Below are 15,015 nucleotides of genomic sequence, written 5' to 3'. Positions count from 1 at the left end.
AGTCATCAGCATCAGGGCAGCATCAGAGCATGAGAGTTGGAGCTGCAGCTCCAGAGCTCCAAAGCTCCAGAGCTGAGTGTCTTTACTCCTTTAGCAAAACAGCTACTAAAAAGTAAGTGTTCTTTAGTTCACAACAGTTAGAGTGCCGTATCAGCTTACCAGGACATGGAGAAATAAAACACTTGCTGTATGACCTTGTTTTTCTATGCATTTGTGGTTGAATATGTTGTCATTCTTAGATAACTGTGGCCCATTATGTGCATGTCCCTGAGAGCAAAGTCACGTCCTTGTGTACTCAGGTGCACTGATATCTCCTGGGCCTTGAGTATAAGCAGAAGTGATAGCCCACAGAAGTGTAGTTTTATTCAAGTTTTTAACCATTTCTTATGTCCTTTTTTATATTTTTTGGTTTAGATACAGATTTTTTTTCTTGTATCATGTTCCTTGTGTCTGTGAAATTAAAAAACAAAACAAAACTCTGTTTTTCATCTGTTAGAAATCCATTTTAAGCTGGGCATGGTAGCATATCCCTGCAAATGTAGCACTTGGGACCCTGAGGCAGAAGGATTGCTGTGAGTTCGAGGCCAGCCTGGACTACATAGTGAGTTCAAGGCTAGCATGAACTACGTAGAGAGACCCTGTCTCAGGAAAAAAACCCAAAAAATCGTTTAATCGTATTTTGTCTATCTGCGAAACTTAATTGTGCCATTTTTTTTTGAATGATGTTTCATTTGTTTTAACATTATTTCTATTAGTACATTAAAGTTGATGTTTCATTATCTGTGGCCTTCATAGCTTCTGATAAAGAGTCTTCTGTCAATCTAATTTTTGTTCCTCTGCATGTAATTTTTCCCCATTCCTCCTGTGGTTTGATTATGATTTTCCTATGTGTAGTTTTCCCTTAATTCCTTGTTCATATTCTTTTAGAGTCCATTGGTTTTGTGTGTATGTGTGTGTGTGTGTGCATGCACCTTATTAATTTTATGATAATTCAAGTCATTGTTTCTCCTGATTATTTCTTCTGCACTCTCATCTTTCTTTTGTTGCATGCCAATTGTATAATGATTACATACTTTGTTTCAATTTCTTATCTCTTTGATGCTCAGTTTTTTTCCTTTTTGTATTGAGTTGGAAAAATGGTACACATTTCAGTGATTCTTGTATGGTGGTATTGCTTTTTTATTTCTTTTCATTTTCATTTATCCCATTTTTATAGATTCTGTCTCTGGAAATTTCCTATTTGTTTATACACACTTTCCACTTTTTCCTCTAGAACTTTTTGATTTCTAAGGTTATTTTTAAGTGTTTGATAATTGCAAAATGTAGGTCCTCTGTATTTTTTTTTTCCTTGTTTTTGAGACAGGGTCTTGGTATGCAGTTCAGGCTGACCTTGAACTATGTAGCCCAGGCTGGCCTCAAATTCTCAAATCCTCCTACCTCAGCCTCCTGAGTGTTGGGATTACAGGCATGTGCTACTGCGCCCAGCAGTAGTTTTTGAAATATTGACTGCCTTTGAATGTAGATTGTTTGTTCTTGCTTTGTGTATGAATATGGGAGTTTTTAAAATCTCTTTTTGGATGGAGGCTCAGTTGATCCTCCTCCTTCAGCCTTCCAAGCTTTCTTGGGAAGGGAGCAGCCTTTCTAGCTCCCTTCAGCTGGGACTACATGATGCACAACACTATCCCCACTTGAGAGATAATGTTTTAATTGAATGTCAGCCATTCATTTTTTTCTTCATGAACAATACAGACTGAAGTTAATATCTTTTGGGTTTTGTTTGTTTGTTAATTTTCACCCAAGGGCTCATGAACACTAAACAGTCTACCACTGAGATACATCCCAGCCCAGTGTAAATATCTATGCTCAGTAAAAGACATACTTTTTCAGTTTGTTTTAAGAGGCTTTATTTGTAGTGGGGGTGGATAGAGAGTAGTGGTTGACTCATTATGTTTTGTATTTTGAGGTGAGTTTAGGTTGCTGTGTAGTTTTATCTTTGATGTTCCAAAGACTTCAAACTTCCTGAGCAATTGGCTGCTGCTGTTCTGCCTATTGTGAGGCTTGGAATATAAAATGGTTTTCCTGTCTTCCAGCTTCACTTTTAGCTTTCAGTAAGCTCTGTTTCCCTGTATCACAGTGTGTTCTGTTTTTATGCTTCTCGTGTTCTCTATATGTAAAGTGCTATTTCTTGTTACTTGGTACCAGACTTGTGGCTGCGGGCTCTCTTAGTTCCCCTCCAGTGTCAATATCAGGCAGAACCATGGCACTGGTCTGGCACACATATTACTCAGTGGGCCGTCTCACTTGCTCTTGCTCTCTCATGCTCTCTCTCTCTCAGAAAGCTTTGGCTTGAAGTTTTTCTGCTTTTTACCCATTTACTATTCTTAACCCAAGGCTGTCTTCAGCCCTTTATGTAGCTGCAAATGGCTTTATTCTCAGATAGCTTTTGCCTCATGTCAGGAAGGGCATGGCAAACAGGAGGGTTTTCATAGCTATACTTAAGCAAGGTGGTGCTTTCTTATATTTCCTGCTCTGCTCTCAGATTTTGATATGAATCTTGGCAGAAGCCTAGGTAGCAAGTAAGTGGAAAGCTGTGTTTGGTAGTTTCCAGGCAGTTGCCTGTACTAAATAATTTATTTTTAAGAATTGATCAAACTTTCAGTTGTTTTCTTTGTATTCACTTTTATGCCTGACACTTCTTTTGTTCTCCCAAATGAGACTTATCAGTTCATGTGTCTCATCTTCCTTTGGAATGGGTAGGATTTAGTTTATCTAATTGCCTGCAGACATAAACTTTGTGATGGCTTTAGCGAAAATTGTGACTTCATAATTTTTTTATTTTCAGGGTGGAAGTGATATTCTCTTGCCATTTTAACATTTTAAGTGAAATTAGAACTTCCCCTTAAAACTAGCCTTTTAAAGTTAACTTAAGGAGCAGAACACCTCCAAAATTATTAGTATAAACCTGTGGGACAAAAGTTAGGGGTGCCTTTATAACATTTTTCGATTGGCTCTTATAGCTTGGATAGCATTTGCAGTGACAGTTTTATACATAATTTGAAGTACACTGTAACTCAGAAAATAATGGAAAAGTGTAAAGTATCTTAAAATGTTGGCTGTAATGTACACTTTTGTGTAAAAAGTATTCATAAACAAGTTTGGGTAAATTTTAAGAATTGTGAATAGACAGTAGTGTTACTCATTTAACATTGTTTTACATATTACTTTACATATATGGTTTCAAACATGAATAAATTAACAGTAAGTTCTATAATGTTAATTTTTTTTAATAAGTTTTGTTCTTTCTACAAAATTTTTACCTCCTTTTGTATTTACTTTATTGATATTATATTCTACAGCACATTTAAAGTACTTAACTATAAATTTTATATGGCTATTGAAGGACCGTGTTTAGGAAGTTTCAGAATCATTAGGGCATTTGTTTCAGAGAGTCAGAGAAGTCTGGTTATTTGCTTATTTTATTAGTTGAAGTCTTAATGAAATCTGAGTGCTTTTTTTTTTTTAACTTTCTGATTTGAAGCAATGTTTATTGTCTTGATTTTCTCAGTTTCCTTTTTTGTCAAATTGAAGTAATAGTACAGAACTCAGGGATACACATCTCATGAGAAGTCATGTGATTTGAATCATAATGTTAATTACCAACCTCATGCCAGATCTGTAGTACATAATAGAAAATACTATAAGTGCTTATATATGACACACACAAAAAAAAGGCTGGACACTTTGGCATTTTGGTTCAGCCCCCAGTACTGAAAAAGGAGAGGAAAGAAGAGAAAGAAAAATTGTCTTGAGTCTGGAGTACTGCTGCAGAAGGACTCTTGTGTGACCTAAGAAGTTTCCTCATAGCCCTTTAAATGATCTCATTCATAAAATAAAAGCTAGATAATAGGAAGTAGAATAAATTTCAAGTGAGAAGAGAATCAAGAGATGGAGGGAGGAGAAGGGAGATGGAGAGAGGGACGGGAGAAGGAATTAAGATGTGTTATGTACATGTATCAACTCCACACATGAAATGTAAACATTTTGTACTACAAACACATAATAATAAAAATAAATAAAAAGAATGCAAACAAGTATTAGACAAAGAAAATAAGTATTAGAAATATTACAGTAAAATAATGAAGTTATTTTTATATCTGTAGCAGGTAAGATCATGTTATCTAGTGGCTTGCCAACTGTGTATGTGTGTGTGTGTGTGTGTGTGTGTGTGTGTTTACATACTGTGGGTGATCAGACTGTACAGTGAATACTTAAATCTTTTTTAAAAAGTAAAAGATGCATTGCCAATAATCCGCCTCAGAAAATTTCTCCCACTTCAAACACACTTATCTCCTCATTCTTGCCACTTTTTGAAGCAGTTACAAAAGTCCTCTTTCATGAATGTCTTTTCAAGATGTGATAAAAAATTTGGTGTGTGCATTTAACTGAGGGCCATTCAGCAGAGAGGCAAACTTGTAAATATTTTGATGTGTCCTCATCTTCTGTATTCACTGGATCTGGCACTGGGTGACTTCTGGCTCTCTCCCAGAGTCAAAATGACCATGAAAGGTGAATGTTTTGAATTGTTTCAGGACATTGAGGTATTCCACAATGCAACTGATGAAGTGTGTTTGAAACAAGTGGGTAGTATTTTGAAGAGGTCAGTGGCAACATTTTTTTTTTACCATAATAAAAATTTAAACACTAACTTTATTTTTTGATCATATCTTGTGTATAAAACATAAATTTTACCGTTTTAACTATGTTTACACATACAGTTTGGCATTATGTACATTCATGTTAGTGTACAGCCACCATCACCATCATTGGTTTTTAGAACGTTTTTTTTCCAAAACAGAAACTCTTTAAACATTAATTCCTCCATCTCCTTCCGCTACCCTCCAGACTATGGCTATCACTGGTCTAATTTGTCTCTGAATGTGATAGAGGACTGTTACATTTTAAAGGAAATGAACATGTTTAAACTCCAATTTGAACTGCTCTCATTTTTCAGAGAAATTACAGATCTTGGGGAAGGACATGATAGAGTAGATGAAGTCAGTTTTGGAGGACAATGACGGATTTTGTTGCATGTAAAATATACTTAGAAGTTTTGGATGATGCTTTTGGGAAGCAAATCTTTCTATAAATACAGTACTTTCAAGAGTGTACAACTGTGATGAAAGGGATGTAGGGTATAACACATAGCATAGCCACATTTTGGAGACCTGTTTGAATCCCCAAACTATCCTGGATTTCCTATTAGTTGGCCAGATTCTAGGTAATATGTGGCCATATTCTAGGTAATATGTGGCCAGATTCTAGGTAATATGCTGGTAACTGGCACTGTGGAAGCCCATTGTGTTTTCTTCCGTGATGTGCAGAAGTTATTGTTGGGGCTTCCATCAGTGATACATATGTTAAGTTCTTCAAAATAATAAAAATCTATAAAAGGTAAGGTTTTTTTTTTCTTTTTAATTGAGTTTCTTGGTACATTTTAGGTATACAGTACAGTTACATTCATTATTGGGATCTTGTACCTTTACATGACAGGTCTTAGTTCTCATTTTTTCCCTTTGTCCCTGCCCTCCCTTCACACCTTCCTCCCCTCCCCATTTACAACCACTTTATTTCCATCTTTTAAGCACTGTGGGGAATTAATCAGATAATATAGAGTTTGTAACTCCACTGTTTAGTAGATATATTGAAAAACTGTGAGTTTTATTTTGTACTATATATCCTTTGTAATGAAATTTTCTGCTTGAAAAAATAGAAAAGGCAAAAAAGGCAAACCAGAAAGATTAAAATTTTCTGATGTTTTTTAGAAAACACAATGTTTTTACACATTAATTCCCATGTGTAAGCTACTTCGTGGTTTCAAATTCTTGTCCCCAAGCAAGTTTATGGGCTGTGTATTTTTATTTTTTATTCTATTTTCAGAATTTATACTTTCAGCGTTTGCGGGGAGGTCTCTACATCTTCCTTTATTTTGTTCTGACTAAGCAATACATTTAAAAAGGTTTTCAGTACTTTATCCATTATCATTTCACTTTATTTTTGTGATTGCCACATAATAGTACATATTTATGAGGCACGGTGTGATGTTTTGATTCACATTTATGTTGAGTGATGATGATCTTGAGGTGGTATCTTCGGCCTGCCTCTCCCGTTTTGTTATTTTAGTTGTTACAGCTTATATATTAAGTTTTCATAAAGCTTGCCAAGAAATTAAAAGAGTTTTTAAGTAATGTTTGTATTGCTAAATGATACGTTTAATTTTTTTTTTTACAGTTACTTGAAGGAAATTTTGCCAAAGAAGTCAGCCACGAAATGGATGGACTTATTTTTCAGCCTATTGGAGTAAGTTTAGCTTCCCACCTTCAATACAGATAGATGTATACATGACATTTTATTTGTTACATCCCTTTTGTATTTTCAGAGTAATGAAAGCAATTTTTTTAGTGTAGGAAGTGATTATATAAGTTGCAAATGATATATAATGTATTCCCATCATTTTAAGTCATTTTAAACTTATACAGAAAAGCTGAGCAACAACCTACAGTGCCACTTTTATGGTAACAGTTTTTTGTTTTAGATTTTTAAAAAATTAATTTTGTTTTGGTTTTACTTTCATTGTTCTATAAAATCTGTGCTGATTTTCCTTAGTTTTCTCCTTTCTACCTCATCTTAGTTTTTATTGTTGAAGAATAGAATTGAGCCCACTTAATTCTATGAACATCTTTTAGTGCCTTTCTCATGCTATCATTTCATTATAGTTACAGCATAGTTGATCAAACAAATATTCAGTGTGTGTGTGTGTGTGTGTGTGCGTGTGTTTGGTACCGGGCATTGAACTTTGGACCTTGCTCTTAAGAGGCAGGTGGCAGCACCACTGAGCTAAATCCCTGACCCTTGGTATTTATATTTTTATCATGACATAAATATTGTTTGTAGTGCTGCAGTCAAGTATTATAGCGTTTTCCTTTTGTAAAGAGCTATTTTTCACTTTAACATTGCCTTATGTTTTCATTTGCTAAGATTATTAATATTTCTTTACTAAAATACTGTAATTTTTTTTCCAGTGCAGTCAAATATTTCCACTTAACCTTCTGAAGCCCCCTTTCTAGTCCTGCTGCACTGATTTTTCTTCTTGGAATTGTTCACTATCTTATCCTAGAAATTCTATTAATCTTTTTTCTCAGTTTTCCCAATTCTTTTTTTTTTTTTTCAGCTTTAATTGAGTTTATTGGTACATTTTAGGGATACAGTACAGTTACATTCATTGTTAGGATCTTGTACCTCTACGTGACAAGTCTTGATTCTCATTTTTTCCCCTAACCTCTGCCCTCCCTTCACCCCCCCTCACAGCTTTAATTGAGTTTATTGGTACATTTTAGGGATACAGTACAGTTACATTCATTGTTAGGATCTTGTACCTCTACGTGACAAGTCTTGATTCTCATTTTTTCCCCTAACCTCTGCCCTCCCTTCACCCCCTCCTCCCCTCCCCATCTATCCCCAATTCTTATACTTAATGTTTTCTGCTTTCTTGACATAAGTGATCTTGGAAGCCTGGTATTATACAAATTAGACCTTATACTTATGGGGCCTTTGTTTCAGCTACAAACCACAGCAGTTACTTTTAGTGCTCCTTAATCTGCTTATTACCTTCTACAATTTTATGGCTCTGATATGGCTCTGTGTTGTTTAGCAGTGGCAACGTTTATTTGAAAAAAGTAAAATGAAGAGTGAGGGAGAAACTGGCTCTGCAGAGCTAGCTTAATGCAAGATGAAAGTATACCCTGGAGGATGTAGGATGTCTCTACTTGGTGTCTGTGCCCCTTTTTTTTTTTTTAGCTATCAAATTTTATTACAAGCTCAGGTTTGATAGTATCGAAATGACAGTATTAAGTCTTTAATGTGTATGTTTTAAAAATCCTTCAAAAGAAAAATAGAATTTCCATTATCATCATTACATTTTATTACCAGTTCTTCTCCGGTGTCTGTATCCTTTTATGTTGTCCAAATCTCAAGAAACCCACAAGAACTTCTACCTACAGGTCCTGAGAGGTCCAGTGCTGGGATCCCATGCCTCAGGTTGTCGTCAGATCAAGGCCATCCTATTGAAAATTTGCTCAATTTCTTGTGAGAAGTTCATGTGCAGGGTTTTGGGAACTGTTCTGTTCATGTGTTCCAAGATATTGGAATTAATAGGTTATGCCTATTTGCCTAGCCAGCTTTGCCATGCCCTAATCTATTTTATTTCCCCATGAGAGAAATAGATCCTCATAATTCTTTATGGGGTACAGAAGAATTGGAGGTCTCTGGCTTCTATATCTTCTTTGAGCTGGAAGGGGCTGTAGACCCTATCTACTGGGGATTATGTGCTCTCCAACTACCTTGGGGTGCTGTAGCTCACTGCCTGGGTTGAAAAAAGGAAAATACCTGTCAGAAACCAATAAGGAAAGAGTTAAGGACCATTGAGCTTCACTGTTAGTACAAATATGAGGAGCAGGTCAGATTTCCATGCTTCTTGTAGTGGCACTGGAATCTTGCTTTCTGAAGAGAAATTTCAAGTCTTCCAGAGGCTCACTGGAGTAGCTTTGTCATTTTGGGTGATTTTGTCTGTTAGACAGTTCTGGTGGGACTGGCTTTATTCCATGACATCTGAGATTACCCAGTGGTCCCTGGAGGAGATGGCAATATCCACGAGTAGGGCATTGCAGGTTTACCTGGGCCTCTAGGGTCATCAGAGTAGAAAATGAGGGTTCTGGCTGTCCTTGTCCCTCTCTGGGACCAAGGACAGTGCCATGAGTCACACACGTTAGCTGCCGTACATACAGAGCAGGACCCAGACGGAGGGTTGGTTCAATCTTATACCTATGTCCAATCCTCTCTCATTCCCTGGCTGTCCCTGTGTTTTTCCTTCCTGGGTGGATTTAAAGCATCATCAGTTGCAACAGGCATAATCCTAGGCTTTTTTTTTTGGTCTGTCTTCTGGCTCCTGCTTATACCTTGAGATTTTAAACTTACTCCATTCAAGGGGTCGTGATTCTAAAAAGGGAAAACTCTGGTGAGGTTATTTTGTGTGTATCTGCTGCTTTCACCACTATTTGTTGATATTGAAGAGTGTGCCTCCTCACCCCTTGTGGTACTAGGGGTTAAATAGAGGAGGGCCTTCATACCGAATTATAGTCGTAGATTCCTAGCCCATTTTTTATTGTGTGACAGAGTGTTGCTAAGTTTAAGGCTGGGCTCAAATTTGGGGTTCTCCTGCCTCAGCCTCCCAGAGTACTGGGTCTACAGGTATATATTACCATTCCCAGCCAGTTGAAGATGTATTTCTAAGTCACTTCTGTTGGTCTCACAGTAGTATTATCAGATATAAAGGGGGTAGAAAGATAGTTGCTAGGTTTCTTCCATATCACTTTAGGCATGAACACTTAAATTCACAGGTCTTTAGGGAACAGTGGTACTTATTCATACATATCACAAAATTATTCTCATCGATTTTTTTTAGACCAGCTTAGTGAGAATTAAATCTTACCCATGACAGTCTAGGTCCTGGTAACCACCCTTTACCTCCCATTTTCCTGACATGGTGTTTCTCAGGTTCTCTGGTGCTAGATCTCATGTTGAGGCTACCAGTCCAAAAGAGATACAACACTGTGATTGAAAAGATAAATAATTTGAATTTCAGCAAGATCTTGGACTCTCTGCATAGTCAGCCCTTCCTTGCTTTCTGTCCTGTAGGATATATGAGAAGTGCTTTGTTTTGTTTATTTGAGAACAGTGAGTTTCATTTAGGTAAATTGATGATACATTTAACATATCTTGATCTTTTTCCCATTAACTTCTTTTCGCCTCTAATCCCTTTCCTCATCTACAAAAGTCTTTCTCTTAGTTTCCTGTCATCTCTCCTTTAATTAATTAGGTTTTTCATATGAGAGAAAATGTGGGATTTAACTTTATAAGTCTGGCTTATTTCAGTTAACTTGATAGTCCCTAGTTCCATCCATTTTCCTGCAAATGTCATGATTTTGTTCTTCTTTATGGCCAAATAATATTCAGTTGTGTATATATGCCACATTTTCTTTATCAACTATCTAGGCTATTTCAACAATGCAGCTGTTGTGAGTTGTGCTGCTATAAACATAGATATGCATGTATCACTGTTAGAATGCTGACTAATTGTTTCAGGAATATACCCAGGAGTGTAATAACTGGATGAAGTGCCAATTCTATGTTTAATTTTTTGAGAACAGTATCTTTTTGCCTCTATCCTTACCGGCATTTGTTTTCTTTTGTATTGTTAATCATGGCCATTTTGCCTGGTGACATGAAATTTCAGTGTTTTGATTTGTGTTTTTCTAATGGCTAATAAAGATAATGAACATTTTCTTATACACTTATTGGCCATTTATATTACTTCTTTCAAGAAGTGTCTATTCAGTTCATTTGCCCACTGTTTGATTGAGTTATTTGGGGATTAATATTTTGAATTCTTTATATATTCTAGATATTAATACTTCAGCTAAAGGAAAGCTAGTGAAAATATTTTTCCACTCTGTGGATTGTCTTTTTACTCTGTTGTTTTCCTTTGCTGTGCAGCTTTTAATTTGATATAATGCCACTTGTTGGCTCATAGTATTAATTTCTCTGCTTTTGGAGTCTTAGAAGTTTTTGCCTTCAAGAATTTTTCCCATATTATCTTCTAACAGTTTTACAATTCTTGATTTTATATCTAGGTCTTTGATCCCTTTTGTTTCGATTTTAGTACAAGTTGGGTGGTAGGGATCTATTTTCAATCTTCTGCATATGGGTATTCAGTTTTCCCAGTACCATTGGTTAAAGAGGCTGTCTTTTTCCCAGTGTATGTTTTGGATTCTTTTGCCAAAAATCAGATGGCTAGGGCCAGGGATTTAGCTCATTGGTTCTGCTGCCTGCCTTGCAAACTCGAGGATCCAAGTTGGATCCCCAGTCCCCACCCCCCTCAATCAGATGGCTACATGTGTGTGTGTTTGTTTCTCTGTCCTCTGTTCTGTTCCATTAATCTCCCTGGTCTGTGTCTGTTTTCTGTGCCAGTGCCTTTTGTTGTTATTGTTACTATGGCTTTGTAGCATTGTATGAAATCTGGTATTTTGATGTCTCTCACATCACTGTTTTTGCTCAGAAATGATTTGGTCATTTGGGTGCCTATTAAATTCCATATGAATCGCAGGATTGCTTTTTTCTTGTTCTTTGAAGTATGATGTTGAAATTAATAGAGATGGCATTGAATTTATAAATTGCTTTTGGTAATTTGGCCATTTTCACAATATCAGTTCTTCTGATCCCCTAATAAGGGAAATCTTTCCTTTTACTAATGTTTTCTTCAATTACTTTTTTTTTTCCCCCTTTGGTACCGGCGACCAAACTCAGGACCTTGTGCTTGCAAGACAGGCAGCAGAACCACTGAGCTAAATCCACAGCCCTTCTTCAATTACTTTTTCAAATGTATTCTGTAATTTTCATTATAGAGCTCTTTCATCTTTTTGGTTAGGTTGATTCCTAGGTATTTAATTTTTTTGAAAGTATTATTAATGGAACTGACTTCTCTTTGTTTCTTTGTGGATTCATTATTAGTGTACAGGAGCACTATTGATTTTTGTCTGTTGATTTTGTATTGTGCCACTTTGATGGATTTGTTTTTCAAATGTAAAGTCTTCTGGTGGAGTTTTTTTAGTTGTATGTAAAGAATCATGTTACCTGCAGATAGAGATAAATTGACTTCTTTTCCTATTCATAGTCTTTTATTTCTTTCTCTTACCTGATTGCTCTGACTAAATTTGAAGTACTGTATTGAGCAGGAGCAGTAAGACTGGGCACCCATGTCTCATTTCTGATTGTAGAGGGAATTCTTTTCATTTTCCTCCATTCATTTTAATGTTGGCAGTGGGTTTATCACATATAGCTTGTATCACTTTGAGATAAAGTCCTTCTGTACCTGTATTTGTGTTTTTATTATGAAGGAACGTTGGATTTTGTTGAAGGCTCTTTCTCCATCTGTGAGATGATCATATCATTTTAATCCTTTATTCTGTTCTTTTGGTATATTGCATTTATTAATTTATGTATGTTCAACTATTCTTGCATTTCTGGAATGAGACCAACTGGGTCATGGCATATGATCCTTTTAATATGAATTCTGTTGCAAGGATATTATTGTGGATTTTTGCATCATGAAGGATATTGGTTTGTAGTTTTCTTTTTTAAGTCCTTATTTGGTTTAAGTATTTGCGTAATGTTGACTTCATAGAATGAATTTGAGAGTGCTCATACCTTTTGTATTTCACGGAAAACTTTGACAAACATTAGTGTTAGTGATTCTATATAGGTTTGCTTAAATTCAGCAGTAAATCCATCAGGTCCTGGACTTTTCTTAGTTTATAGAGTTTTAATTGTTGCATCAATCTTATTTGTTATTGATCTGTTTAGATTTTTTATCTTCTAGGTTAATTTAGGAATATATATTTAGGAATTTATCCATATATTTAGGAATTTATCCATTTTTTCTTGATTTTCTAATTTACTAGCATATAAGCTTTTGAAATACTTCCTTATAATTTGGATTTCAGCAATGTTTGTTATAATTTCATTTTTTGTCTAATTAATTTGGCCCTTCTCTTTCTTTTGGTAAGTTTGGCTAAGGGTTTATTAATCTTGTTTATGTTTGCAAAAAACCATCTTCCTGATTTATTGATCATTTGGGGTTTTTTATCTCAATTTCAAAAATTTCTTCTTTGATTTTTATTATTTGTTTCCTTCTGCTGTTTATGAGCTGTTGTTTGTTCTTATTTTTCTAGGACCTTAAGACACATCCTTATTTATTTGGGATTGTTGCATGTTTCTATTGTAAACATTTATATAGCTATACATTTCCTTCTTAGAACTACTTTGTATCTCATAGATTCTGATGTTTCCATTAGTATTTAATTCCCAGAATTCTTTGATTTCTCACTTGATGTATTGAGACCCATTGATAGTCAGGAGTATATTATTCAATCTCTATGTGTTTGTGATTTCTTTTGGTATTGATTTCAAGTTTCATTCCACTGTAATCTGATAAGATTTATGAGATTATTTCTTTCACATTTATTGATACATATTTTATTGCCTAAAATATGGTCTATTTTGAAGAATTCCGTGAGGGGCTGAAAAGAATGTATATTCTGCTGCTGTTGGATGAAACACTCTGTGCATACTGTTTAGATTCCTTTGATCTATAGGGTAGTTTTACTCTGATGTTTCTTTGTTGATTTTTTTTGGGGGAGTTGCTTGACCTATGTATTTGTGATAGTGAGATATTGAAACCCCCCCCACCAAAATTGTATTTGTTGTTTTATGTCAAGTAGTGTTTGTTTTATGAAAATGAGCATGCTGACATTCACTGAATATATATTTACAACTCTTATCTCTTATTGTCAAATTACTCACTTTATCAATATGTAGTGGTCTAATCACTATTGTTTGGAAGTCAATCTTGTTAGATACCAGAATAGCTACTCTAAGTTTGTTCTTTTCATGTAAGGTCTTTATTTATCCTCTGATTTTGAAGGCTAGCCCTGTAGGATATAATAATCTGGGTTGGCTTTTTTTTTTTTTTTTTGTCTTCAGGGCTTGCAAAACTTCATTCCTACCTCTCCTGGACTTTAAAGTTTGTGTTGAGAAATTTGCTTGTATTCTGATAGATAGGTTTACTTTTGGCACTTTTTTTTTTTTTTTTTGAGACACGGTCTCACCATTTAATTGAACTGAACTGGAGCTCACTATGTAGCACAGGGTGTTCTCGAACTCACAGCTATCCTCCTGCCTCAGCTTTCTGAATACTGGGATTATAGTCAAGAATGAAGCCCGGGCTGGTCTCAAACACAGTGATCCTCCTTTCTCAGCTTCCCAAGTACTGGGATTACAGGCATGCACCACCATCCCTGGTTTGGCACTTCTAACAGGTTTTGACATTTTTTTTCTTGAATTTCTGGCAATTTGACTATGCTGTGTTATGCAGAGGTTTATGTCTCTTTGGGGTTGTGAATGCTACCTTTGCCTTAGTATTCCCCACTTTGGGGAAATTTTCTGCCAAAATTTTGAATAACTTTTTTATGCCTTTAGCATCTACTTCTACACTATAGTTGAGTCTGATGATTCTTAATTTTATCTTTTAGAGTCATCTAGGAGCTCTTAATCTTTTGATTATTTATTTTTTCATTATTACTGACTAGATGGTCTAGTATCCCGACCTTATTTTAAAGTCCTGGTACCCTTTTTTCTGACTCATTTTGCTTACTGTTGAAACTTTCAATTGTATTTTATTTCAAGTATTTTATTTGACTTAATGAGGTTTTTAGGTTGGTTCATTTTTAAAACATCTGTTTCCTGGGTGAAGGGCTCCCCCAGCCAAGACTGAAGGGCTCCTCCTGTGGTGTTTGAAGCCCCCCACTAACTTACTTCTCTGCCCTTCCCTCCAGTCTGCACTTTGATTTGTTTCCTAACAGCTCTGTTCCCTACTGCTTTGGTTTTAATAAATTTTTTAAAATGTGTTTCTTTGCTAGAATGGTCTTTCATGTCCTACCTTGTCTTCCTTAATTTATTCAGTTGTGTATTTGCGTCTTCTCTGAGGTCATTGGTTAATTATTGATTGATTCAGCTGCTTGTGTCTTTTAATGTCATTGATCATTTTAATTATCAGTTTTTTAAATTCTTTGGTGTTTCTTCTAGTTTAATATCTGTGGCATCACTTTTTGAGGTGTTCTGTATTTTTTAAGGATCTTGTTGCCCTTTTCTCTCATTTTAGTTGTGTTTCTGTTTTGAGATGTATTACTCAGTAGGTAAGGATATCGCTTCTGTTGTCGTATGGTGATCTTTTTAGAAAATGGCTAGCTGTTCATGGTGTGTTCTGGGATTTCTTTTCCTTTCCTTCCCTTTCCCCTTAACCCTTTCCCCTCCCCTCCCTCCCCTCCCCTCTCCTCCCCTCTCCTC

General features: G+C 35.7%; 1 protein-coding gene across 1 annotated transcript in view; it reads left to right on the top strand.

Moving 5' to 3' along the window:
• The window catches only part of Rngtt (RNA guanylyltransferase and 5'-phosphatase), a 265,607-nt gene that overhangs the window by 118,169 nt on the left and 132,423 nt on the right, over positions 1-15,015 (top strand). Inside the window, exon 12 of the mRNA XM_010633261.3 lies at positions 6,289-6,357. Within this exon, the coding sequence (XP_010631563.1) occupies positions 6,289-6,357 (69 nt within the window). The remainder of the gene's footprint in view (positions 1-6,288; positions 6,358-15,015) is intronic.

The sequence above is a fragment of the Fukomys damarensis genome, unplaced genomic scaffold (genome assembly GCF_012274545.1).
Source record: "Fukomys damarensis isolate Sample0158 unplaced genomic scaffold, DMR_v1.0_HiC HiC_scaffold_14, whole genome shotgun sequence".
Classification (NCBI taxonomy): Eukaryota; Metazoa; Chordata; class Mammalia; order Rodentia; family Bathyergidae; genus Fukomys; species Fukomys damarensis.
This window is presented reverse-complemented; position numbering and strand designations above follow the sequence as displayed.